The following is a 27,041-nucleotide window of genomic DNA, read 5'->3' on the forward strand; positions in this document are numbered from 1 at the left end:
AGCATGTTAAATGTGCAACCAGATGGAGAAAAAAAAACGCTGGACCACCTTTCTCCACACACAGAGACGCATACAAAGCTCTCCCTCGCCCTCCATTTGGCGAATCGGACCATAATTCTATCCTCCTGATTCCTGCTTACAAGTTAAAATTTAAGCAGGATGCACCAGTGACTCGATCAATAAAAAAAAGTGATCAGATGAAGCAGATGCTAAGCTACAGGACTGTTTTGCTAGCACAGACTGGAAAATGTTCCAGGATTCCTCCGATGGCATTGAGGAGTACACCACATCAGTCATTGGCTTCATCAATAAATGCATCGACCGCACAGTGAGCGTACGCAAAATAGTTAAAAAGTAATAAGTAGTTGCAGTTCCTAATTAGTTAAAAGTTGTCCGTGATGAGATTCAAACATGCAACCTTTGGTTTGCTTGACGTTCACGTAATGCGCCCACCCAGACCAACCACCCTTTTTGCCTTAAGTATCCTGGTTATGTAACCATACCAAACGTAACATATCGTACTAATTTGAGGGTCCCGGATTTAAATGTACTATGTTACGTCTAATCTATGAGACCAGGCTGATTTTCCCTAACCCCTATCTGTAACCCTAACCCCTAAGCCTAAAATAGCCTTTTTCCCCCTTGTGGGGACTGGCGAAATGTGCCCACTTTTTCCTTGTTTTACTATCCTTGTAAAGACTTCTCCCCACAAGGATAGTAAAACCAAACACACACACACACACACACGGTTCTGGGCACGCCACAAGATCAATGATTGCGCAACACTGCTGGCAGGTTTTCACAGCTGAATGAATGTAAGCATTACTGTGCTGCATTTAGCCGCTCTGAGAAAATGATCAGTGGAAAGTGCTTTTTATCATTAAAAGCCAACATGTTTTAGCATCAAGGTGCTGTTTCTTTAATTAAAGCACTACGCTGCCAATCAGCAGGGGGCTTCATCAACTTGGCTGCATGATTCTGTAGAAACAAGCCCGACATCCTTGGAAATGCAGAACTGAAGCTTGAGGGCTTTAACTCTTTGATCAGGTGACGTCATTCTATTCATTGGAGTGATCTGCCAATAACAACAGGAGGGTTTACTGAGGCATGAGCTTGCCGTTTATTATTGTTATCAAGAAGTTACCATGGTTACCTGCATTGAAATACAATACGATAAACCTCTTAAGCTTTGTGAGAAAGCTCCAACTCCATGACACGGGGTAGAGAGCTACTGGATTATTACACAGACAGGAAATCTTATTGGCAATTAGATATGTTTAGTAAGTACATTCTCCTCTACAAGATATTCATGTACAATATACAAGTTAAAAAATATAATTTGTTTTGTTTGTTTGCATTGAGTTCAAAAAAGTGTGTTTTTTATGCTTTCGGGTTGACAAAGTGTTTTCAGGTATGGAGGCGAGACTGAAGAGCACTGGTTTGTCAAACAGAGTATAACCAACACATTACGGTATAATGCATAGGGAGACAGATCTATGCATGTAGATGCTTTACGTGACAGAAAAAGACAGGAAACAAGAGATGAAGCCGTTTCATCATGATCAGAGGAAAACAGAATTCAGAAGAGAAGACCAGGCATTGAGGAGCAGGCAGCTGAAACAGCAGTATTCTCTGGACACACTCGCACATCCTTTCACACACACAAATCCTAACACACCACGAAACATAAAAACACCAGAAGCAGGCCACAGACTAGTGTTCGACAAACACACAACAATGAAAGGACACACTACATACAGTGGATACTAAGGATCCCCTAACTCAGTCAATAGAGGGTCTCCACCCAGCAGAGAAACAAACAAACCAACCAGTCAGAAGAACAACTGCTCTGATACCTAAGAAAAGGATGAAGACACCGATCTATAGTGTTTCCCAGCACAGCTGATCCTAGATCAGTGGTAACCTGGAGCCCCAGAGAGGCTGAGAAAAGGAATGTTCTAGTCCTCCCTCGTTGCTAAGGACGGCAAACTTACATCGACCAATCCAATTGTTTTTAAATCATGAGGGGGAGTGAACACTTCTGAGAAAAAGTGGGGAAAATGAGAATGTAACTGTGGACATACTAAAGACCAAGACAACTTCCTCCTCAACCCTAACTGCATTACACAAAGGGCTGATCTGAAATGGCACCCTATTCCCTATATAGGTTAATACTTCTGTCCTCATAAGGCTCTGGACAAAAAGTGTGCATAGCATTACATTGGGAATAAGGTGCAATGCCAAACAAAGACAAAGGGCTTTAACCAGTAATCATGTGTAGAATGGAAGGAGTGTGTTGGCGAAAAAAGCTAATGTTATATGTTAGATTGTTACCATGATAAAGTACATACAAAACACATTATATATATTAAATGATTGTATCAACCTGGAAACAACCCTTTCCAGAATACTGTAGTAGACAATAAGCACTTATTTCCATATGGACAACAGGCTGAGAAAGTAATGTGATGCACCTAGCAAAATAATAAAACGGAGAGACTGAAAACTGCACATTCAACTATGTAACACCAATGTAGAAGAAAGGAATTTGCAACTGACTCCAACTGTGTTTCCTTGACCAAATTCAGCCAACCAACAGTGGGCCTGTAGTTTCCATGACAACCATAACAATGAATACTAAAATTGCCAGAGATAACAAATGTGCGGTAGCTTCTCAAAACAGAGAAAATTAAGTTCATGTGGTGCTTCAAAAGTACACAACAGGCATTCATCTTTAAAAAGAACAGAAGAAGCACAAAATGTAATAGTATCATTATGATGTTTGTTTAGAAAATTTAAAAAATGTTAAACTTTTTTTTTCTTTTTCGGGCAGCCACGCTTCAGTGGCGATGCCTGCTGCGGACTGGCATAAAGAACAAGTTACCCCAGAAACTCTGAAACAGTTTCCATAGTAACTTTGACACAGAATAGCCTGGGAGGAGGCACCCAACCTATTGCTTCGTCCCCTACTGTCTGTGCTGTAGACAACTCTTCTAACGTTTGTTGTCAAAACAGGACTTACATACAGTATGGGGCGAGGCTACCCCACCTCACCTCCAGAAACTACCAACTACCCTCAGACCCCACATTAGTGCTTAGTGGGACCACAAGGCACCCAGGGAAACAGAGTTCTAGCCAACATCTCCAGCCAGGGTACAAGGCTTGGGCTGTAGCCATTACTTTGCTATGGGAATGCTGCGTTAAGGACATCGGTGTGAGGAATGGTAATTAAGGGAGACAGTATTACATAGTGTGGCAACAACAAAAAACATGTCAACAAAAACATGAAATAAAAAATTAAAAAAAATTATAAAATGTCTTTAAAAAGGCAAAACCAATATCCTCCCCAACATACTGAATAGTAATCCACTGGGAAGTTGAGACTACAATACCCAGAATTCTTCCTTCAGTAACAGAAAACATGACACTTAATATTAATCACTGAAAATATCCCTTTTTTCTCAGAAAATGGTTTAGCCGGGCAGAGGGAAACCACTGATTGGCTGAGACGTTGGATGAAACCATTTTTGTTTTTTGGCACAGGCCTTTTTTCTCTCAACTCTGAGAAGGGCTCACTCGTCTCACTAGCTCCCAAAACAAACTAGCTACGTGTTTCTTTCCTTTGGTTAATAAGAAAAAAGACAATAATTCATGGCAAAAAAGGGAGAGAGAGTGGAACAAAGACAAACAGAACAGGTTAGCTAGGTTGTTCTCCCTCTGGTGAGCAGAGTGCTGCTAGTCTCAGCCTGGGTCTGGTCTGAGACAGGTCTAAACTCAGGCTGAGCTTTAGTTTAGGGGTTTAGGCTTGTTATTAAGCTCGTTAGGGCTCTCCAGATATTCACAGTGGTTTATAAGGGGACGAGACAGCTACTGTTCCTAGAGAGGGAGGGGGATGAGAAGGAGAGAGGGAACAAAAACCCTCCGTTAATCTCAGTTCTCTCGTAGACCTCTCTCAGATTTTAGTTTTTCGTAATTTTATATTTTCTTCTTTTCGTTGTAGTAATTGTGATCACGTTTCAGGCGTTCAGGTGCAGCTGGCAAAAAAATGTAATTCCTGAGAGAGGCAAAGGGAGAGAGATGTCAGGTCATTTACAAATAACAAAAAAAACATACAAAAAATAAAAAATAACAGTTAGTACCAAAAGATTCAACCACAACATGAACTCAAGACATAGTTCCTGTAGTTACCTGGGACAGCGTTGGGGTCAAAGGGCAATCTCATCTGTAGCTCTTCTGCTGCTGCATCAGACCGACGTTCTCATACACTCTGGAGCAGTCCTCCCTCATTCTACACACACACACACACACACACACACACACACGAGAGAAACACATCAGCCAAGGTATTTCTCAACTGAAACTGACTAGCTGAGTGCTAGTTTGATTATACAACACATTAGGAACACCTTCCTAATATTGAGTTGCACCCCCCTTTTGTCCTCATAACATCCACCATTTATTGGAGCATGGACACAACAAGGTGTTGAAAGTGTCCAACAGGGATGCTGGCGCCTGTAGACTACAATGCTTCCCACAGTTGTCAAGTTGGCTGGATGTCCTTTGGCTGGTGGACCATTCTTGATACACACAGGAAACTGTTGAGCATGAAAAACCCAGCAGCGTTGCAGTTCTTGACATAAACTGGTGCACCTGACACCTACTGTCATACCCTGTTCAAAGCCACCTAAATATTTAACAAGTGACATCAATAAGGGATCATAGCTTTCAACTGGATTCATCTGGTCAGTCTATGTGATGGAAAGAGCAGGTGTTCTTGTTTTATACTCTGTGTAGTAGCTGCTAGTTGGTAGGTACTCACTCTGCACAGGTGGGGCTGGGGGTGCAGGGAGGCAGAGGGCTCTGCAGCTGGTCTCCCCCCGTCAGGTCAGACAGAGAATACTTAATGTTGGTGTACTCCCTCCCCTTTATCTTGCTCTTCTGTTAGAGAGAGGAGGAAGGATGTTAGAGAAAGACTTTCACGCACACACACGGAACACACACACACACACACACACACCTGTTCCTCCTCTATGCGTCTCTGCAGTGTCTCTATGTAGTGCTGGACTGCCATGTAGATGAACCTGTACTGGGCCTCGGTCTGAACCATCCCAGACCGCTGGGAACGAACCATCTGGATGCTCTTAGGAACGTCTATGTCACAGTCCACTCCTACAGAGAAGAGGTTAGTCTACGGGTCTGAACAAGGCAGAAGCTTTCTTTATGGAAACAATCTCAGGTAGCATAAATAGATGAAGTATTTGCACTCACCTTTTTCCCTGATGACGTCAATGAGGATGTCAATCACTATGAAAGTTCCTGTCCGTCCGATACCAGCACTGGAGAGAGAGAGGGAATTAGAGGGGCAACAGTACACCTGTCTGTCTGTCTGTCTGTCTGTCTGTGTACCTGCAGTGCACCACTATAGGTCCAGCCTCTAGAATGCTCTCCTGTTTGAGGTTGACCTCCTCTAGGAAGTCCAGAACACCACCGGGGTCTGTAGGGACACCATGGTCCGGCCACGCTCTGAAATGGTACTGCCACACTGTCCGCTCTGTGTTACCCTGAAACACACATTTTGAAGTAGCACGCTGGCTCACACACACACAGCTAAGGACACACTTTAAATAAAAAAATAAAAATGTTTTATTTAACAGTCCCTCCTCTTACCTGTCCAACCTTGGACAGTTTGAGTTCTCGTAGGATGTAGTCGTGAGCAGACGTCTCTTTGACGTTGCGGACACGCATAATTCCATACTCCTTCAGAGACGACATGTCTGGCCAGTACTTCACACACTTACTCTGTGGGGAGACAAAGTATCTCAATTGACGTGCATACTTCTGCCCCAAAGCCACAGCAGCAGTTCACACTGAAACGATGAAGAAGCTCTCCTGGTTTTCAGAGATGCTTGAAATGAAGAGCCACAACAGCAGCCAGTTACCTTTCCCCTCTCCACCTCCTTGGTAGTCATGACGATGACCCGGGAGTTCTCCTGGAAGACCATCCTCCAGAAGTCACTGATGGTGTTCTGTAGACAGCCCTGCGTGGCGATGTACGACTTCTTCAGCTTGGTGCTGTTACACTTCCACTCCAACTCCGGCTAGAGAGAAAGAACACAGTTCCACAGACAGGCGCTGGATGTAGTAGTGTGTAGAGGAAAGCAGACTTGTGCAATGCAAACGAAGTAACATACAGCGATCGTCTTAGTAGTCCATGTCACACAATGAATGAATGAAAAGCAAAAGACAAGGCACAAACAGTAAGCTTGCTATTCATTTGTATTTTGTAGAGCTGTCACATACAGGAAATTGCAGATTGTGCTTGAAATAGAGCTGAACGTAAGTGTGTGGAGTTCACCGTGAGGTCATTTCGATACCATAGTGTGTGTGTGACAGGTGTGTGTGTCCTGAGAATGAAGTGAGTTTACCATGATGTCAGTTACTACCATGATGAGATTGGCGTTAATATAGTCCGAGCCAGGCTCAGATCCATCCCCATCATTCAGCACCACACGAGTGTGATCAACTAGAGAGGGAAAGAGAGAACAGTCATGATTCAAATCAAACTAATATCCAGGCTCTGCATACTGCAACAGGGTGGTCAGTCAGTCGTGATATTTGATAGGGCAGGATGCGTGTGTTCTCTCACAGGGCAGGATGTTCTTGTATCGGTTCTTGTTCTTGTTTTCAGCTCTCTGCCCCTCCTTACGGCTGTAGAGAAGCTTACACTCCTGCTGCTGCAACGTCTGGGCGGGACAAAGGAAAAGGGATACTTGTTAAAAAAAAAAAAAAAAAAAGTCTATGGGTATCTGCTAGCACCTCCAGTCATTACGCTAATGCTAGTTAGCAATTGCGCTAGGTAGCAACTTCCTTCAAGCTGCACACGGAGACATAAAAACTGTATCCATGAGTTCATCTGACTCTGTGAAAGTAGATAAAGGGCATCATTGCCAAAATCCCAAAGTATCCCTTTAAAATGTATCCTCAACGTATTGCTTTAAATCTATTTCAATAATTCAGATGTGGAGCGTGGCTAGGTTATCAGGGGACAGACAGATGACATGTGAGAATGTAGCTTGAGGATGTACAACGGTATATATAAAAAATATATATATACACTTTTCCTGACATAAGAACAACACTACATGAAATACTTATTTTGAAACGCAATGGCGAGTCTCTTACCTCAAACTCTTCCCAGAAGCCCTGTTTGACCTTGTCCGTGGCCTCGGCCAGTTTACTGAGCTCTCTCACTCTGCTCTCTATCTCTGCTGCGTTGATACGCGTGGTGTTCAGGGGCTGGGGAACGACGCATACAAGTTTAGAAACACAAGAAATCTATGGATTATTAAAGCTTCTGAAAGACAAAAAGGACATAAATGATCAAGATCAGGGGAATGATATGTAGCTTTCTGACAGAGAGACAGCAGGCTGAAGAGCGACCTGTTTGAGTTGTAGCACCGTGCCCAGTGTCTCCACCATGGGGTTCTTCTTATAGTGCTCCACCAGGTCTGTCAGAGAGTCAAACTTCTCTCCTCCACCCACGTCATACTTTAGGTCATGCTGAGAAACACACAATGTGGACAGTCACTTCACCCACAGAGATACACGAGAGGCTCTTTGACCATTTTAAATATCATGTAGTGTATCTGTGGTCATAAGCCACATCTTTAGCTCGAGGGAGAGAGGGAGGGAGGGAGGGAGGGAGGCAGGCAGGGAACAAAAGGTAATAATCCTTTACCTGGCAGCGGATCATGACATGTGTCACCTTGGGCTTGTTGTCGCTGCTGTCTGTCTTGTCGTCGCCGGTGCGGACGGACAGAACGAAGTCTCCAGGGTGGCTCTGGCTCTCTCTGACCAGGAAACTACCGTTCTTTCCCTTCTCTGTCAGCAGCTTCTCAGCCTCCCGGCCTGACAGGTGACCATGGAACCACCTGGGACACACACACACACACACTTTATAGAACTCTACTGACATATCCAGAGCATTTTTTGGCTTGGTGGCTAAAGCAGAGATGGACTGACACTCAGGCTAGACGTACACACACAGACAAGCAGAGACAAACACCCGTGTTGTTTCAGCGTCAGAGCTCACCTCTCAGAGGTGGGGTCAGCACAGTTGAGGGGGTATTTGAGCTCGATGACATCGCCGTTCTTCTCCTTGAGTTGGCCGTGGTGCTCCATGTAGTACTGAACCAGCTCAGCCAGGGTGGCGAACTTCTCCCCCCCGTACAGGTCATAGTAATCCCCTGTGTTCTGGATCTTAATGTGGGTAACCGCTCCGTTCCGCCTGCCCAGGGGAACACAGGGTTGAGAGAAAAAGGAAATATTACAACACAGCCGTCATCTAAAGCTGAAACAGTCTGGTACCCAGGCCGTGGTGGACTATTCTCTTCAGTTGGCCTAATCAATTATAATAAAGGGAAATGGTAGAGTAGAAATTGGGAGTGTTCTCTTGTATGCTGTCAGCCTGACTAAACTAAATAGGCCACACAGATATTTATTCCTAAAATGTCAACCCAGCCTACGGTAGCTCCTGTGTCTGGTGCTACAGTAACTCACCTGACAGAGAGGGTGAAGTCTCCAGGGTTGCTCTTGCTGGGTCGGGCCAGGAAGCTCCCGTCCACCCCCCGGGTTAACAGCAGGTTCTCAGCCTCCACCCCTGTGATGTTGGGGTGGAACCACCTAAACACCACATCATCATCACAGGTCAACTAGCTAGCTAAGTGCATTTGGAGAAATAGGCTACACAGCTTAAAAACAAAATAAACATTTCTAGCCACGACAGATTCATGGACCACACTACACCCATTACCAGCTTTCACAACAAGGTAGCTGTCCTTGTCCTGTCTATAGTTTCATTTTAACTTCATCATAACTCTATTGTAAACGCCAGTGAGTCATCTTCCCAACTTGGTTCAAGACCTTACCCTCTGGGAGATAACAAGCAGTCATACATCACAGAGATCACTGGCTGCCTAGAGAACATTTGTGGCCTGAATATAACAGTGTGCAGTTTCAACTTTTAATGTCACAAGCAAAAGTACAGTGAAATTCCTATCTTGTAACCTCCAACAATCAATAACAATGTAAAACTAAAAATAACAAGGTAGAACAAAAACACACCATTTTGTTTTGGTAATAACAAGAAGAACATGATAAAGTAAGCAAGCATAGAATACAGGGAAACTGGACGGTAAGGTAACTAGGCATCAGGATATATGATAAACACAGTAGCAGATGATATTTGAGGATTATATGCGAGTGTGTGTCGAGCCAGTATAAATGTATGTGCATATTATGTGTGTGTGTAGAGCCAGTATAAATGTATGTGCATATTATGTGTGTGTGAGAAAATGGAGTGTTTGTACAGTGCATTCAGAAAGTATTCAGACACCTTCCCTTTCTCCACGTTGTTACGTTACAGCCTTATTCCAAAATGAATTTAAAAAAATCCTCATCAATCTACACACAATACCACCTTAATGAGAAAGTGAAATCTGATTTTTAGAACTGTTTGTAAATGTATAAAAAATAAATATTTACATAAGTACTCAGACCCTTTGTTATGAGACTGGAAATGTAGCTCAGGTGCTCAGGTATTGTGTGATTGTTACATTACAACCTTATTTCTCATCAATGTGGAAAAAGTCAAGGGGTCTGAATACTTTCCGAATGCACTGTATGTGTGTTGGAGTATTGGTGTGTAGGGCCCTGTGAGTGTGCATAGAGACAATGCAACAACAACAAAAAATTACTATAATAAAATGCAAAAGTTCAACCTGGATAGTCCATGTAGCAATTTTGTTAGCTATTTAGCAGTCTTATGACGTGGGGATAGACGCTGTTCAGGACCCTGTTGTGTCAGACTTGATGCGCCGGTACCGCGCGGAAGCAGAAAGAACAGTCTATGGCTTGGGTTGTTGGAGTCTTTAACAATTTTCCAGCCTTCCTTTCACACCGCCTGATATAGAGGTCCTGGATGGGAGGGAACTCAGCCACAAACCCATGGCAGGATTAGACAGATGGGTTACAGATCATATTTACTTGGGTCCCAGCCCATGTGGGGGTGGAGGGGAACGAGGCAGTTGATGTACTGGCTAACCAAGCACTTAGAATTGTTAATGTTATAGTTTCAATGAGCAAGGCAGAGGCAAAAAGCCTGATATGGACAATGATGGTGCAGTGATGGCAAGGAGCAGTGGAATAGAGCTACTTAGAGCAGGCATTTATTTCAAGTACAGAGGAAATTCGGGGAGGTCAGCAGGGAGTGACGAGAGGATGCTATTATTACAAGATTAAGGCTGGGACACAGCCTGGTGAATACGTCCTAAATGTGATAGGAAAGCATCCAACAGGAAAGTGTGATTATTGCCAGGAAGACTGTGGAGCATGTACCGCTACCGTGTGGGCAGCATCCAAGGGAAAGAGAGTCAGATCTAATATGAGGGAGAAGGGGATACAGGAAATTAGTTTAGAGTATATGGAGTAGAACGTCATTAGATATAGTGTCAAATACTGTGTTCTTTTTTTTAAGAGCAACAGGGCTGGCAAGTAGGATTTAGTTCTCCCTGTCTCTGGCCCACACTCCAGTACAGTAGGTGGCGGTAATGTACCATAACGTTGGATGCCATCCGCCGATAAACCCCACAGAAGAAGGGAGCTCAGCCCCAGTGAGGTTCCCTTGCTGTCCGCACCACCCTCTGTAGCGCCAAGCGATTGAGGGCGGGGCTATTGCCATACCAAGCAGAGATGCAGCCAGACAAGATGCTCTCAATAGTACAGCTGTATAACTTGTACTCAGATGTCATGAGCACAACAATGCAAATCAGGATAAAGAAGATATTGATGTGGGGGAGTGTCAAAATCAATTATGTACGACTAAAGGATGATGTGAGAATTATCAGGAAATCCTGATTTAATCAGGAAAAATCACGTGTACAGTGATTGACATTGAACAATTGAAGTATGTATCCATTCACTGAGTATATTGAGGTTGGCATCTTTCCAAAGAGCATACAAGCCTGTCGTCCAAACTGAACCAGATGCATTGAACCCCCTTGGCTTCTCAGCTGGAACTGACAGCTAGGTCCCCCAATGGTAGCTAGTTAGCTAGATTTTCTTGTTTGCAATTGTTAGCTAAGCATTAATATTTATAATTTATAACTAAACACGTCTCCAAAAATGTTATGGGCAGATAGCTTGTGAATAGCTCACACACAGAATGCAAAGGTAACTGCATTGTGGGCTTCAATTTCACGGATGCCCATTGCCCAATAAAGAACCTAGTTAACTAACTAACGTTACCACATACTAGTTACCGTAATGTTGCTGGCTCCAAAACACCGACAAGGCACATCCTTGTCAAATACGACTTGTTTTAGGTCGTTAACTGACGATCACATACATTCATCATCATCATCATTGGGATTATCTTGAAAATGTAAACAGTTCTAGGCTAATGTTAGCTGACAGGCTTGTTAGTTGGCTACCTAGTTTCCATCAGATTGCTTTCCATGATCAGTCCTTACCTCCGAGATGTCATTTTTTCAATCCTTGTTTCCTCGCGCTGGCTTTTCCAACTATTGTGCGTTTCTTCCTCAGTCTACTCCCAGCAAAAATGCCTCATAAGGTCCAGACTCCGCTCAAAACGGGAAAATGTTTCGATTGGAATTTTTTACAACAACAAAAAGTCCATAGGCCTCAGCCCGGAGACTTCAGAGAGCGAGTCGATTGTTGAAACGTCACCAGACATGCGACACTTTTATTTTTTTTTTTCAATCGCATAGCGCTGACTAAGTTTGACCCTCGCTTTTTCCCGTTTAAATCCTTACGTGGCAATCTCGCCGAAGCTAGCTAAGAAGTTTACAAAATATCCTCAATCATTTGTGCTTGTTCTGAGCCTCCTGCTGCGATACATGTGCAGTTTTAGGGGATATTTGAAATCGCTGGTACACAGAGAATCTACAATTGTAACGTAACGCTAGCTGAAATCTAAGCATGTTCACTGCTTCAGAGATCGTTGTTCTTCTTGGGTTCATGTCTGCCACAGCGTCCGGCTACTTCGTTAGTATAGACGCTCATGCAGATGAGTGCTTCCATGAGCGGGTTAACTCGGGAACCAAGATGGGCCTAATGTTTGAAGTTGCTGAGGGGGGCTTTTTGGACATTGACGTTGAGGTGAGATGGTATTTGTGCTTTTGTGATTGATTTGGTTTGCTTTGTGCAAAGGTGGTGGGGAGTGGCTAGCGAGATGGCTATTGTAGCTAGCCAGTTAGCTTAATTGCTAGTCACAAGCCAACATGCATGCCATTTTGTATAGTTTAATTTATGTTCTTTGTAGTTTAAAGTTAACCCACTGCTGGTTATGATCAATTATATTAGCTTAGTTGGTAGCTAACTAACTAGCCAGTTCGCCTCTTGATTTTACTTATCTGTCCCGATTAGTGATACAGGAAGTTTTAAGTTAGCTAACTACTCGCTGCTATTCCTAACAGCTGTCAGTGTCACAACTTGAGAAACAGGTCATCCACATTTGTTTGACAGCTGACTATAAGTACTGCTCCACCACATTATGTATTCACCACCATATAGTTGAGAATTGTAGTAATGAAAATAAGATCCATATTTTTAAGGGATTTCACAACTGTGGTGCAGACTGCCCCAATCCACCAACCACTGAATGAAATATATTGCAACAACGGTCCAGACAATTTTTTTTGTCTAGCACACCACAACTGTTTCAACATGAGTTGGATAATATATGTATGATTTTGTCTACTATGTAGATAACAGGACCTGATGGCAAGCAGATCTACAAAGGAGATCGAGAGTCCAGTGGAAAGTACTCCGTGGCAGCTCACATGGATGGGACCTACAAGTTCTGCTTCAGCAACAAGATGTCCACCATGACACCCAAGATCGTCATGTTCACCATCGACATCGGAGAGGCACCGAAGGGACAGGACATGGAGACGGAAGGTAGGCTTTAGTTGTGTATGTGCGAATGAAAGGCAGACTCAGTGAAATGACGCTGCCATGAGCTGCACTGCAGATATTGAGATGAGCGAGATGTATGACTTTGTTTTCACATGGTCACACACAGTATCTGCGCATGTGCACAGGTTCGCTTCCTGCTGGTGACAGCGTGGTAGCCAGGGCACCAAAACAGCAGAGAAGTTGAGCTTTGCGCTTCAATGCTCTTAGTTGTTGCGGAGATTTACCTACTATGCTGTTTACTTTTTCTGAATCCACATCATATCGCTAAATCTACTTTTAAGCTCTATTCATATTTGCCAATTGCTATAACGGATGATCACATTTCTGTTTTCACATACTATTCCTCTTTTCTTTATGGTCCTATTGTCTCTTTCTCTTCATCCTTTTGACTGGGTTTGACTGGCTTTCGCTTCACCCAGGTGGAGAGAGTTGGGATGGTAGGGTTCTCGCCTCGCCTGGAACTGTTTGCCCAAATGCATTCGGTTTCCTCTAACCTAAGTTGAATGAGTTTTCCAGTGCAATCTAATGTTCACAAATCACAACTTAGTTACATTAGTATATGTTGCCTGGAATCACCCCTCACAATTTATAGATGCAGGAATATGTTGTGTGCATGATTTGAGACATCTAAGACATAGAACTAGTAATGTTTTGTAGAGTGTTTTATATGACAAAGCACAACTTTGTCTTGAAGTTGTCTTTATTTTTTACTGTAATATGCATGTAATTTTCACTAGAATGTTGTGGATTCTACAATGATCCTAATTGATTGGTTGTGTGTTCTGTTCCAGCTCACCAGAACAAGCTGGAGGAGATGATCAACGAGCTGGCGGTTGCCATGACGGCCGTCAAGCATGAACAGGAGTACATGGAGGTCCGGGAAAGGATACACAGAGCCAGTGAGTTACACACACGCCGCACATTAAATAAAATGGTGTCAGAATAGACTGTAGTTAAGAACCTGTTAACTTAATTGTTGTATGTACTGCAGTGTTTAGTGCTGACAGCCCGTCTTGAACTTATTAGTCATTGTTTTCTGTTTTCTTTCCATCCAGTCAATGACAACACGAACAGCAGGGTGGTTCTCTGGTCGTTCTTCGAAGCCCTGGTTCTGGTGGCCATGACTCTGGGACAGATCTACTACCTGAAGAGGTTTTTCGAAGTGCGCCGAGTTGTGTAACACCTCAAACCTTCCCCCTGTGACTTCCTGTTGCACTGTTATTTCAACACAGAGACAGCGAAACAGTCACTCCTTGGAAATGACACTCTTGCCAGATTTCATTAAAAGTCTGAGTACAAATTGGATCCCTATTATTTAAAAAATAATAATAATGTTTTACCCTGTTACCCCTTTTGTTATTTCCATCTTCATGTGCTTGTTACTGTTGTATCTGTTTTGGACTCTAGACCTTTCAAAGATCATAGGGTTGATGATGTCAAGTTTGATTTATTTTCTCATCACTGCGTAAGCAAATGATTTGTTATGGATTACTCCACCCAGCTTGGTCAACAGCAAGCACTAGCCAGGGAGGTTGTCTGTCTGTCTCTAGTCAGTGGATGGGATGTATAAAGTAATAAAACCAGGACCGGCATTTGAGAGATGCACACTGATGTTTATGCAACAGTGTGTCCCTTATTTGACCCATTTTTTGGACCCCTTTGTAATTGATATGACCAACTAGTTATATAAAGTATGCATCAGCTCAAGGTGAGACACTTGGGGCTTGTTCAGGAGAGTGAAATATCACAGAACGTTCGTGTAGAAATGTATTGTGCAGAAGCGACATGCTTTTCTGTTATGTAGAATAAAGAATTGTGTTCACTCTCTATACTGCAACTTTCTGAATGTTGCATCCTGCTAAATATCCCTGAATATCTGAAGGAGTTGTATTGTCTGGGAAGCAGATGTTTTTGCTCTTGTTGCTTTTGAGTCATAGATCCATGACAAAAAATCCTTCTGAATGTGTACATGAGCAGTGCAGGGAAAACCTGTATACTCCCATTTTACCACAGATGGGTTATAGTAGGTCAGCATTTACTCAAACCTGACCCTGGGGAGCCACTGGGTGTGCAGGGTTTATTGTAGCCCATCACTCACACCTGTTGCAACTAATCAATTATTAATTTAACCCTGGATTAGATGATTCAGGTGTGTTAGAGCTGGGCTGGCACAAAGCCCCGGACCCCTGTATTTGCCTAGAATCAGGAATGAAGAACACTGTAATAGATTATATTGAATGTTGGCAGGGGGCTGAAACTATATAATGATTGTCGAGGTGAGGTAGTTGCTTCAACATTTTGTGGGGACTGGTTGTAATTTGGGGTGGGGAAGGTTGGGGGCTATACTTTATGTGGCAGTAAGCTGTTTTTTTTTTCTTCTGCAGCATATTCAGTGTGGTGCAACATTCAGAACATTGGTATGTTCGATGTATAAGGACATGACTAGATGATTAATTGGAGGCCTATCCTGTCTATAATCTATTTGAAACACCATAAATGTTGTGTCTTACTGAATATGCCTTAGTTTTGTACTTTACATGTTCTGATAAGCTCAGCTATAACTGTCACGTGAGACTGGAGTGACTACTGAGGAGAAATTAGGTCACGTCACTCCTGAACGTCATCAATGAAGTTCTGCAGCATGTAAAGAAATATGCTTGTCTGTGGATCCAGGTTTAATAAAACAAATACAATATTCTTTAAAAATGCTGTTTGGTTTCTTTTTGTTTGTCTTGACATGTATTATTTATTGGTAAAAAAGTATATATTTTACAAATATTGTGGTCTAAAGAGCACGGAAATTATTCAGAATAATGAACTGGCGCTGGCGGTACAAATATGTACAGTGCTTCCGATTTCCAGACGGACTGTAAACATCGATGTACAGGAAGTCGGTACAGCGTGGATTGTGGCTGCATTTCCAACATGGACAACACAACTGAAGGAAAATGGGATAGTTTACCCGTTAAACTTAACGACGGTATTACGCAAACTCTCAATGAGCTTGGATTTACACATATGACACCAGTTCAGGTATTAACATTTCTTTACAGTTTTCGTTTATTTCACTCACATGCCATAGCTAGCTAGCTATGCTAACAAGCTAGTTAACTAACGTTAGCTCCTCTAATTCAACCTCCACAATAATAATTTCAATATTTTTATATTCCAGTCTGCCTGTATTCCACTGTTTATGCGAAATAAAGATGTGGCTGCCGAGGCTGTAAGTATTACTTGACACACATTATTGTTTACCATATAACTCGGATGTTTTGGGTACTGCATTTCTCCAGAACCAGATTGCATAGGTAGCTTACTATTGGAGGGAGAAATGTCTAAGCAACACATCTTCTCGTTGCTGTTGCAGGTGACTGGCAGTGGAAAGACACTGGCCTTCGTGATTCCCATCATAGAGATACTTATAAAGCGAGAGGACAAATTGAAGAAAATGCAGGTAAGGTTTGGGTTATTCAGTTTCTTAGACTTATTGCAATGGTTACCGTTTGAGTATATGTGTATGGTTGTGACTCATTTTGACATACAGTATTAAACTGTGAGACGTTATGTTTCACAGGTTGGTGCTCTGATCGTCACGCCGACCAGAGAGCTGGCCCTGCAGATCAGTGAGGTGATGGGCCAGTTCCTCCAGAAGTTCCCTCAGTTCAGGTAGGGGGACACCCAGCGGAGAGATAAAACCAGAGACACGAACACAGTTCAGCAAGCTCTGTTCCAGATGTAAAATGTTAATTGTTCCAAGACTCTTATTGTAATCCTGTTATGACCTGAACTCTTCCTCTTTCAGACAGATTCTGTTGATCGGAGGGAGCAACCCCATTGAGGATGTGGAGAAGTTTAAGGAACAGGGGTAAATATGCTCTTCCTCTGATCTCACACAAAGATGGGAGCTTTTTTGTGCCATGTGTTTTTATGTCCAGATCTGATGCCATACAGCAAGCCTGTAAAGGTATAAAAGGATTTCCAGCCCCACTTTAAATTAAGTACAACTTAAAGGCCTTACATAGCATACATAAATGCTTCATAAGCGCTTCACAAACAATCTATAAGCTTATGTATAAACATTAAGCGTTATGTCACATTTGGTGGCAATTCACCCTACATTAGATATGGTTATGTCACCCTTTATAGAGTGACACACACTTATAGGTGATTTGTGAAGCATTTATGTAGTGCTTATGAATCCTTTATGTATGCTATATAAAGCCTTTATACGTTGTACTTGGTTTAAAGTGAGACTGGATTCCCTAACTGATAATTATTCTAATCAATGAGTTGTCTTTCCAGGGCCAACATATTGATTGCCACCCCGGGGCGACTGGAGGACATGTTCAGGAGGAAGGCAGACGGTCTGGACCTGGCCTTGTCAGTCAAGTTTCTGGAGGTCCTGGTCCTGGATGAGGCTGACCGCCTGCTGGATATGGGCTTTGAGGCCAGGTACTATAGTGCAATACAATAGACTACAACTATGCAATACAGTACACTATTGGATATTAAGGACATGTCCAATACTATATGATTCAGTACAGTACAATCACCAGGCTGTTGGACATTGGCTTTGATGTCAGGTACAACAGCACAGTACACTTTAAGTACCTGACTCCCTCCCTTTCTCTCTCTCCAGTCTGAATGTTATCCTGGGGTACCTCCCTAAGCAGCGTCGTACAGGTCTGTTTTCAGCCACTCAGACTCAGGAGCTGGAAAAGCTGGTGAGAGCTGGTCTCAGGAACCCTGTACGCATCACAGTGAAGGAGAAGGGCGTGGCCGCCAGCTGCACCCAGAAAACACCAGCCAGGCTCTGCAACTACTACACAGTGAGTGTAACACACTGTTGGGGATTTGGGTTGTTTAGGTTTGGAAATGCTAGATTCAAAGGAAAAAGTGGACCACGACTGTATTTTAATAAATGTAACTACATGTAAACCCTGAAAAGTTATTATTTATCATGAGGACCATCAACAATAACTCGTAGTGCTGCATAGTCAAAGAAAGGTTCAAATCAAAATACAGTTTGTGCACAAAATGGGATGACCGGAACATTCTCTGTCTGAGACATTCTTCCAAGACACATTCTCAGAGGCCTCATGATGAGCATCTTTATCTGTTTCGCTGTCTGTGCCAGCCTGTGCCAGCCCGTGCCATAAAATTACTCAAGGACTATAAACCATCTGTAAGTGGAGACACAAACACGGGGAAAAAGACAAACCATGACTGATCACTTTCTGTCATTTCTTGTTTGTCAGATCTGCAGAGCGGAGGACAAGTTTAACAGTCTGGTAGCGTTTCTTAGACAACACAAACATGAGAAACAGCTGGTGTTCTTCAGGTATGTATCCTGGCTACACAGCCCTCCATGTTAGTGTCTCACCATGACTACAGCTACCTCTAGTATTCTACTTAATGGCCGACTATATTCATCAACACTGCTGACTTTGTTGTTTCTCTCCCTCAGTGCGTGTGAGGACTACACTGTCAGAGCTGTGTGCGTTTCTCTCCCTCAGTGCGTGTGAGGACTACACTGTCAGAGCTGTGTGTTAATGTGTTGTTTCTCTCGCTCAGTACATGTGCGTGTGTAGAGTACTTTGGCCGAGCCTTGGAGGCCTTGATTAAGAGCGTCACCATCCACTGCATCCACGGCAAGATGACACACAAACGCAACAAGATCTTCTCGGAGTTTAGGAGCCTAAAGAGGTACTTTACCCCTTGTTGTTAGCTCAGCTGAGGAGAGCATGGGTTTGATCTTTGCATTGAAATGTAACGTTGTTTCAGTGGTATCCTGGTGTGTACTGACGTCATGGCCAGAGGCATTGATATCCCAGAAGTCCACTGGGTATTGCAGTACGACCCCCCTAGTTGTGCCAGTGCCTTTGTGCACCGGTGTGGACGGACTGCGCGTATTGGTAACCAAGGCAACGCCATGGTCTTCCTGCTCCCCATGGAGGAATCTTACGTCACCTTCCTGTCCATCAACCAGAAGGTATGCCCTGTGTGTTTCCCTCTCCATCTTGCCTGCCTTCCATGCTCTCTGCATTTAAAACCAAGCTGCCCCTCCCTGTCTCCTGATAGTGTCCTCTGGAGCAGATGGCCCCAGTGAGTGACGTGGTGGATGTTCTGCCCAAGGTGAAGGCCCTGGCTCTGGCAGACAGAGCCATGTTCGACAGGGGCATGAGGGCCTTCGTCTCCACCGTACAGGCCTACGCCAAACACGAGTGCAGCCTCATTTTCAGGGTCAAAGGTGAGAAGAAATTCCTTTTAACTTCCCTGTGTACAGACCCTCAAGTATGATGGTGTTGTTTGTTTATGCTATGGTCTGAGGAGAATTATGTTTGACGTCATCCTCCTCCTGTCATTGGTCAGATCTGGACTTTGTTGCGCTGGCCCGTGGCTTCGCCCTCCTCCGCATGCCCAGGATGCCCGAGCTGAAAGGGAAGAACTTCCCTGACTTCATAGAAACGACCATAGACACAGACAACATCCGCTACAAGGACAAGCAGCGGGAGAAGCTGAGGCAGAAGCTGCTGATTGAGCTGAAGGAGAAGAGGGAGGAAAGGGCTGCTGCCCCCAAGAGACACAATGATAAGAACAAAGCCTGGTCCAAACAGAAGAACAGGAAGGACCGCAGGAGGAAGACTGCTGCCAAGAGGAACCGGGATGAGGTATTTAGTCTTCTAGAGAATTAAGGGGAGGTTTTCCTGACCCAGATTAAGTATAGTCCTGATCTAAAATGCACCTTAAAATGGAGATTTCCCATTGACATACATTTTTAGTCCAGGACTAGGTTTAATCTGGATCCAGGGAATGGGCCCTAAAATGCTTTCAGAACATCTTTATACATGGGAGCGGGGCCCATATGCAGAAAAAAGTAGAACATCAGATGACTTAACCCTTTGTTCTCTTCAGGGCTCGGAAATGGACGACGAGGACATGAAGGAGCTGTTGAAAGACACTCGTCTCCTGAAGAGATTGAAGAAGGGACAGATCAGTGAGGAGGACTTTGAGAAACAGGTGACAGCAGGACCGAAGAGCCAGAGGAAGACAGCAGCATGCCCCTCAGAGGACCCACCCAGCTCAGCGAGAGAGGATGAATGAAACACACCTGTCAGTGTTTTCCCCCAATGTTCTAGCAGCAGGTCAGGCTGTCCCACCTAGCCCTGTTTACCATGAAAAAAACAGAACATGTTATTTTAGGGGGGCCTTTATGCCCCGCCTACAGAACAACCATAGGGGAAATACTGCCTGTTACACTAAGGAGCAGGTCAGGACCACCCATTGAACTAACTGTTTTACATCTATTACTCCGTTATGAACCACAGAGATACATCGCCTTTCAGGAATGTTATGTATACAGTGTAAAGGTATGTGCATCGCCATATTTTGTAATTAACAATCTATAAAGATACAAACTGATACCAGTCAGTGTCCCTTTTGAGTTTTTTAATTGAGGTGTTTTGTTTTAAGGCACTGTTATAAATAAAGTTTGATAAGTTCATCGCTGACGGCAGAGGGGGTGAGGACCCCCAGGTCTGTGAAGAGGAGCGTGATGAGGGAGGGAGGGGTGTAGTCGATCATGGGGTGTTCCTCTGACAGGTCAGACACAGTCCTCAGGGTGTCAGCTTTGTACTGCACAGAGAGGAGGGAGATGGGTTAAACAGTACTGAAGAGGACTAGAGAGAAAATGGAAAGACAGTTCAGGTAGAGACGCACCATGAGATGGAGCCAAATCCAAATTGAGAAATGTGCATGATAATCATAAGTTACACACATCCTTTTGAATTGCATGTATGTATCTCCAATCAGCCCATGGCACAACATACAGTGAGTGCCTTCAGAATGTATTCATTCCCCTTTACCTACTCCACATTGTTGTTAGCCTGAATTCAAAATGGATTAAATTAATAATAATCCCTCACCCATCTACACACAATACCCCATAATGACAAAGTAAAAACTAAATTAAATACAGAAATATCGAATTTATATAAGTATTCACTCCCCTGAGTCAATACTTCGTAGAAGCACCATTGGCAGCGATTACAGCTGTGAGTCTGGGTAATTCTAATCATTCCACACCTGGATTGTGCAACATTACCCCATTCTTTTCTAAATTCTTCAAGCTCTGTCAAATTGGTTGTTGATCATTGCTAGACAACCATTTTCAGGTCTTGCCATAGATTCTCAAGTAGATTTAAGTCAAAACTAACTCAGCTACTCAGGAACATTGTCTTTTTGGTAAGCAACTCCAGTCTAGATTTAGCCTTGTTTTTTAGGTTATTGTCATGCTGAAAGGGGAATTAATCTCCCTGTATCTGGTGGAAAGCAGACAACCATGTTTTCCTCTAGGATTTTGCGTGTGCTTAGCTCCATTCCGTAAATGTTTTTGCCTGAACAACTCCCCAATCCTTAACGATTACAAGCATACCCAGAACATGATGCAACCACCACTATACTTGAAAATATAGAGAATGGTACTCAGTAATGTGTTGTATTGGATTTGCCCCAAACATAACATTTTGTATTCAGGACAAAAAGTGAATTGCTTTGCCACATGTTTTGCAGTATTACTTTAGTGCCTTGTTGCAAATAGGATGCATGTTTTTGGAATTTATTCTGTTAAGGCTTCCTTCTTTTCACTCTGTCAATTAGGTTAGTATTGTGGAGTAAATACAATGTTGTTGCTCCATCCTCAGTTCTATCAAAGCCATTAAACTCTTAACTGTTTTAAAATCACCATTGGCCTCATGGTGAAATCCCTGAGCGGTTTCCTTCCTCTCTGGCAACTGAGTTAAGGATGCCTGTATCTTTGTAGTGACTGGGTGTATTGATACACCATGCTCAAAGGGATATTGAATGTTTTTTAGTTTTTTTACACATATACAGTGGCAAGAAAAAGTATGTGAACCCTTTGGAATTACCTGGATTTCTGCATAAATTGGTCATCAAATTTGATCTGAATCTTCATCTATGTCACAACGATAGACAAAGTGTGCTTAAACTATTAACAAATTATTCTATTTTTGTCTATATTGAATACATCATTTAAACATTCACAGTGTAGGTTGGAAAAAGTATGTCAAACCCTAGGCTAATGACTTCTCCAAAAGCTAATTGGAGTCAGGAGTCAGCTAACCTGGAGTCCAATCAATGAGACGAGATTGGAGATGTCGGTTAGAGCTGCCTTGCCCTATAAAAAAAAACACAAAATTGAGTTTGCTGTTCCCAAGCATTGCCTGATGTGAACCATGTCTTGAACAAAAGAGATCTCAGAAGACCTAAGATTAAGAATTGTTGACTTGCATAAAGCTGGAAAGGGTTACAAAAGTATCTTTAAAAGCCTTGATGTTCATCAGCCCACGGTAAGACAAATTGTCTATAAATGGAGAAAGCACTGTTGCTACTCTCCCTAGGAGTGGCCGTCCTGCAAAGATGACTGCAAGAGCACAGCGCAGAATGCTCAATGAGGTTAAGAAGAATCCTAGAGTGTCAGCTAAAGACTTACAGAAATCTCTGGAACATGCTAACATCTCTGTTGATGAGTCTACGATATGTAAAACACTAAACAAGAATGGTGTTCATGGGAGGACACCACAGAAGAAGCCACTGCGGTCTAAAAAAAAAACCATTTCTGCACGTCTGAAGTTTGCAAAAGAGCACCTGGATGTTCCACAGCACTACTGGCAAAATATTCTGTGGAGAGATGAAACTACAGTTGAGTAATTTGGAAGGAACACAAAACTATGCGTGGAGAAAAAAAAAGGTACAGCACACCAACATCAAAACCTCATCCCAACTGTAAAGTATGGTGGAGGGAGCATCATGGTTTGGGGCTGCTTTGCTGCCTCAGGGCCTGGACAGCTTGCTATCAGACGGAAAAATGAATTCCCAAGTTTATGAAGACATTTTGCAGGAGAATGTTAGGCTCTGTGTTCACCAATTGAAGCTCAACAGAAGTTGGGTGACGCAACAGGACAACGACCCAAAACACAGAAGTAAATCAACAACAGAATTGCTTCAACAAGAAAATACACCTTCTGGAGTGGCCCAGTCAGAGTCCTGACCTCAACCCGACAGATGCTGAGGCATGACCTCAAGAGAGCAGTTCACACCAGACATCCCAAGAATATTGCTGAACTGAAACGGTTTTGTAAAGAGGAATGGTCCAAAATTCCTCCTGACCATCGTGCAGGTCTGATCCACAACTACCGAAAACATTTAGTTCATGTTATTGCTGCCAAAGGAGGGTCAACCAGTTATTAAATCCAAGGGTTCACATACTTTTCCCACCCTACACTGTAAATGTTTACATGGTGTGTTCAATAAAGACATGAAAACGTATCATTGTTTGTGTGTTATTAGTTTAAGCAGACTGTGTTTGTCTATTGTTGTGATCTAGATGAAGATCAGATCAAATTTTATGACCAATTTATGCACAAATCCAGGTATTTCCAAAGGGTTCACATACTTTTTCCTTGCCACTGTACCAATAGGTGCCCTTCTTCGCAAGGCATTGGAAAATCTGCCTGGTCTTTGTGGTTGAATCTGTGTCTGAAATTCACTGCTCGACCGAGGGACCTTACAGATAATTTTGTGTGTGAAGTACAGAGATGAGGTAGTCATTCAAAAATAGTATTATATCCCTGCAACTTACTATGTGACTTGTTAAGCACATTTTAAGCACATAGACTTGCCATAACAAATGGGTTGAATACTTTGACTCAAGACATTTCAGCTTTTAATTTGGAATCAATTTGTAAAAAATGTGAAAACATAATTCCATTTTGACACTATGGGGTATTGTGTGTAGGCCAGTGACAAAAAACAAAACAATCAAATTCAAATTCAGGCTGTAACAACAAAATGTGGAAGAAGTCAAGGGGTGTGAATACTTTCTGAAGGCACTATATACATTGCTCTGAATGGTTCATTCTCACCTTAAATCTGTCTGGGACGTCCTGCTGGTTAAGAGGGTAGAGACGGACAAACTTGAAGCTCTCCGCTACCACGTAGAAGGGCTTGTTGTGGGCTTTGGAACACACTGCCATCTGATAGGTTCCAATCTGTACAGACATATCAACCAACACTGTCACTTGCACACTGCTACATACTACAATACATGTTTGACTTTATTATTAGGAGTTCATTGTTCCCAGAACACACCTTGTTGATGATGCCTCCACTTTCAACGACTCCTTCTGCTCCTACAATAACCAGGTCCACCTTCTCCAGGACATAACTGTCGGTGGAAAGATATAGAAAGGAATGTATCTTTAACCTTTATTAAGAAAGGTAAGCCATGGTAGTGTTTGGTACAGTCAGTATTTACCCCACAGCAGCATCCAGGACCACTGTCACAGGAACATTGAGTCTCCTCAGCGCATCAGCCATCTGTTTCCTGGAGAGGACAGACAACATGTCACACGAACTGTGTGTGTGTGTGTGTGTGTGTGTGTCTTACGTGTTCAGTTCCCCCATCAACTTGTTTGCTTTGGAAATGTGTGTGTTGTCTCACCTGGCTGTGTCTGGCTGGGACTGTGTGTGTGTTGTCTCACCCGGCTGTGTCTGGCTGGGACTCTGTGTGTGTGTGTGTGTGTGTGTGTGTGTGTGTGTGTGTGTGTGTGTGTGTGTGTGTGTGTGTGTGTTGTCTCACCCGGCTGTGTCTGGCTGGGACTCTGTCTGTCTGTGTGTGTGTGTGTGTGTTGTGTCTCACCCGGCTGTGTCTGGCTGGGACTCTGTGTGTGTGTGTGTGTGTGTCTGTCTGTCTGTCTGTCTGTCTGTCTGTCTGTCTGTCTGTCTGTCTGTCTGTCTGTGTGTGTGTGTGTTGTGTCTCACCCGGCTGTGTCTGGCTGGGACTCTGTGTGTGTGTGTGTGTGTGTGTGTGTGTGTGTGTGTGTTGTCTCACCCGGCTGTGTCTGGCTGGGACTCTGTCTGTCTGTCTGTGTGTGTGTGTGTGTGTGTGTTGTGTCTCACCCGGCTGTGTCTGGCTGGGACTCTGTGTGTGTGTGTGTGTGTGTGTGGTCTCACCCGGCTGTGTCTGGCTGGGACTCTGTGTGTGTGTGTTGTCTCACCCGGCTGTGTCTGTGTCTGTGTGTGTGTGTGTGTGTGTGTGTGTGTGTGTGTGTGTGTGTGTGTGTGTGTGTGTGTGTGTGTGTGTTGTCTCACCCAGCTGTGTCTGGCTGGGACTCTGTGACGTAGACTGTGAAGCGTTTCTTCTCGGCTGCAGCTTTCTCCAGCACCCTCAATACTACTCTGGAGGAGGAATGGGTCAGGATTTTCTGGGGGAGAAAGAAAGAGATTTCTTATAACATTCTTGGAATTTTATATTTTGGGGAATTTTTGGTACCAACATGGCATCTATCAAAATCAGATTTGCCAAACTTAATTTGACCTAAAATGTCTGCCGCCATGACTCACTCACCGCCCCATCTTTGATGAAGGTGTGGCAGAGTTTGGCCACCTTGGTTCTGGAGAGAGAGATCTTCTCCAGGAACAGTTCTCCTCTCTCCTCCATCACCTTCTTACAGCGCGACAGGTCCTGAGACAAACATGGAGGGGAGGTGAGGCCTTCAGAAAACTCTGACCTCTTCTGAGGTGAGGTGTATAGGGGCATGCCTAGTCATTTTTTCTGTTCATAAAATAAACGAGTGCCAATGAGCTGAAGTCTATTTGTGGTGTATTGCTAATAGAATGACAAAATTAGAAGGGATAGAATGGAGTGTATTTAAACTTATTTTTTATTTCATGGCAAAAATACCTGAGTGTGTGTGTGTATGTGCAGTAGTCTATGGCTATGTATGGCTGTAACCTGGTGCTCCAGTGATGTGAGGCTGATGAAGCGAAGGAACAGCTCCCCTCCAGAGGACACGGCTACAGAGGAGTCCACCCCAGTCAGACAGTCTGTGGCCCACTTCAGGCTTTCCCTCAGACCCAGGATCGTCTCACCTAAGGGGAGCAGGGAACACAGTAACATGGAGGGGCCAATTGTATCCAGAGATCGAATTACGGGGATCATGGGCGCTTCCATAACAATTCAGGGAAACAGTCATAAAAGTATGAAATACCAAACTTGTATGACAAACACACTATTTTGCTTGGTATGATTTTGACATTAGTATGACTACTAGGCAGAAAGGAGAGTGGTCAGACCTTTGTCTCGTCTGAGGAACTCTAGCAGGGTGCGGATGGCTGCTACAGCAGAGGCCATGTCAGGGTCTGTCCTCATCTGGGTCCTGAAGTACTCCACCAACTCTGACAAGAGTGAGGGAGAGCAGTCCTGGGTCACACGAATGACTAGCCTGCTCTGTAGTACTCTACTAATGAAGACAACAGCCACACACACACACACACACACACACACACACACACACACACACACACACACACACACACACACACACACACACACACACACACACACACACACACACACACACACACACACACACACACACACACACACACACACACACACACACTACCTTCTTTGTTCATTTCGAGGACTGTTGCATCTAAATTCTAACTATCGGTAGCTAACTAGCTATATTCGGAAGCTAGCTAGCTATATTCTCGAAGTTTAGTCAAAGATTAGTCAGTGACAGCACTGGGCAGCAACTGGAAGTAACTACGAGGCCGAAAGTTGGTTTCTTATTTCTTCGCAGGATGGCAAAAGTGCAGTCAAACGTTAAAAACACATGTATCAGAAATAGAGGTAAGTTAAACCAGAGAATAAACCCATGCGAAATCCTTTTTTCTAGACGTATTTCTGACAATTTCAGTCATCTGTCATCATGTCGCAATCTGATGACGTAACTATTTGAAGGCTTCTTCTCCTTCTTCGATTAGGTTTAACGGCAGTTGGCATCCAATACACGTTGCATTACCGGCACCTACTAGATTGGAGTATAACTCCCTTATAGGTTGCTTAAAATATATATATAATAATAATAAATTATCAACAAATACCTTACAATCTAACCCTACACTCACTAAAAACCCACCACCCTACTATTTAAATATATTGAGTCCTACTTCAGGCC

The 27,041-nt window shown here is 43.4% G+C and overlaps 4 protein-coding genes across 5 annotated transcripts; 2 read left to right on the forward strand and 2 right to left on the reverse strand.

The window, feature by feature from the left end:
• Nucleotides 1–1,101: 1,101 nt before the first annotated feature.
• ptpn11a (protein tyrosine phosphatase non-receptor type 11a) lies at nt 1,102–11,803 on the reverse strand. The gene is made up of 16 exons (XM_029692017.1): nt 11,529–11,803; nt 8,560–8,682; nt 8,093–8,287; nt 7,739–7,931; nt 7,441–7,560; nt 7,183–7,296; nt 6,647–6,743; nt 6,426–6,523; nt 5,940–6,098; nt 5,668–5,799; nt 5,407–5,561; nt 5,269–5,336; nt 5,018–5,169; nt 4,820–4,938; nt 4,189–4,288; nt 1,102–4,054 (listed from the first exon to the last, which is right to left on the reverse strand). The coding sequence occupies exons 1-15, from the start codon at nt 11,540–11,542 to the stop codon at nt 4,219–4,221; spliced, it is 1,809 nt and encodes a 602-aa protein (XP_029547877.1). The 5' UTR covers nt 11,543–11,803; the 3' UTR covers nt 1,102–4,054; nt 4,189–4,218.
• A 6-nt stretch (nt 11,804–11,809) lies between these two features.
• Nucleotides 11,810–15,702, forward strand: LOC115149294 (transmembrane emp24 domain-containing protein 2). Of its 2 annotated transcripts, XM_029692019.1 has the most exons (5): nt 11,810–12,177; nt 12,786–12,978; nt 13,416–13,433; nt 13,788–13,895; nt 14,052–15,702. In XM_029692019.1, exons 1-5 carry the CDS (start codon nt 11,998–12,000, stop codon nt 14,174–14,176), a joined length of 624 nt encoding a protein of 207 aa, XP_029547879.1. In that variant the 5' UTR covers nt 11,810–11,997; the 3' UTR covers nt 14,177–15,702. The 2 variants fall into 2 exon arrangements, with proteins under 2 accessions (XP_029547879.1, XP_029547880.1); XM_029692020.1 differs by lacking the exon at nt 13,416–13,433 and having other exon boundaries at nt 11,811–12,177.
• Nucleotides 15,703–15,861: 159 nt separating this feature from the next.
• ddx55 (DEAD (Asp-Glu-Ala-Asp) box polypeptide 55) lies at nt 15,862–20,423 on the forward strand. The gene is made up of 13 exons (XM_029692016.1): nt 15,862–16,029; nt 16,169–16,219; nt 16,364–16,450; nt 16,571–16,662; nt 16,799–16,861; nt 17,299–17,448; nt 17,636–17,825; nt 18,255–18,337; nt 18,571–18,702; nt 18,781–18,988; nt 19,078–19,246; nt 19,369–19,667; nt 19,912–20,423. Exons 1-13 carry the CDS (start codon nt 15,922–15,924, stop codon nt 20,098–20,100), a joined length of 1,821 nt encoding a protein of 606 aa, XP_029547876.1. The 5' UTR covers nt 15,862–15,921; the 3' UTR covers nt 20,101–20,423.
• Nucleotides 20,424–20,430: 7 nt separating this feature from the next.
• LOC115149293 (translation initiation factor eIF-2B subunit alpha) lies at nt 20,431–26,802 on the reverse strand. The gene is made up of 9 exons (XM_029692018.1): nt 26,484–26,802; nt 26,152–26,253; nt 25,811–25,947; nt 25,424–25,540; nt 25,168–25,280; nt 24,332–24,400; nt 24,166–24,241; nt 23,940–24,065; nt 20,431–20,631 (listed from the first exon to the last, which is right to left on the reverse strand). The coding sequence occupies exons 1-9, from the start codon at nt 26,494–26,496 to the stop codon at nt 20,476–20,478; spliced, it is 909 nt and encodes a 302-aa protein (XP_029547878.1). The 5' UTR covers nt 26,497–26,802; the 3' UTR covers nt 20,431–20,475.
• Between the last annotated feature and the right edge of the window lie 239 nt (nt 26,803–27,041).

This window comes from Salmo trutta, chromosome 15, assembly GCF_901001165.1.
Source record: "Salmo trutta chromosome 15, fSalTru1.1, whole genome shotgun sequence".
NCBI lineage: Eukaryota > Metazoa > Chordata > Actinopteri > Salmoniformes > Salmonidae > Salmo > Salmo trutta.

Bases quoted from the DNA above. Each gene is read 5' to 3' on its own strand.
- ptpn11a (XM_029692017.1), bottom strand. The intron at 5,562-5,667 runs GTAAGAGGAGGG...TGTGTGTTTCAG, and splicing joins AACTGTCCAAGGTTGGACAG to GGTAACACAGAGCGGACAGT. The intron at 4,289-4,819 runs GTGAGTACCTAC...GTGTGTGTGTAG, and splicing joins CCCAGCCCCACCTGTGCAGA to AATGAGGGAGGACTGCTCCA.
- LOC115149294 (XM_029692019.1), top strand. From the start codon at position 11,998: ATGTTCACTGCTTCAGAGATCGTTGTTCTTCTTGGGTTCATGTCTGCC. The intron at 12,178-12,785 runs GTGAGATGGTAT...TCTACTATGTAG, and splicing joins TTTTGGACATTGACGTTGAG to ATAACAGGACCTGATGGCAA. The intron at 13,896-14,051 runs GTGAGTTACACA...CTTTCCATCCAG, and splicing joins GGAAAGGATACACAGAGCCA to TCAATGACAACACGAACAGC.
- ddx55 (XM_029692016.1), top strand. From the start codon at position 15,922: ATGGACAACACAACTGAAGGAAAATGGGATAGTTTACCCGTTAAACTT. The intron at 17,826-18,254 runs GTGAGTGTAACA...CTTGTTTGTCAG, and splicing joins GGCTCTGCAACTACTACACA to ATCTGCAGAGCGGAGGACAA. The intron at 18,989-19,077 runs GTATGCCCTGTG...GTCTCCTGATAG, and splicing joins TCCTGTCCATCAACCAGAAG to TGTCCTCTGGAGCAGATGGC.
- LOC115149293 (XM_029692018.1), bottom strand. The intron at 25,541-25,810 runs GTTACAGCCATA...TGTTTGTCTCAG, and splicing joins TCACATCACTGGAGCACCAG to GACCTGTCGCGCTGTAAGAA. The intron at 25,281-25,423 runs GTGAGTGAGTCA...TTTCTCCCCCAG, and splicing joins CCTTCATCAAAGATGGGGCG to AAAATCCTGACCCATTCCTC.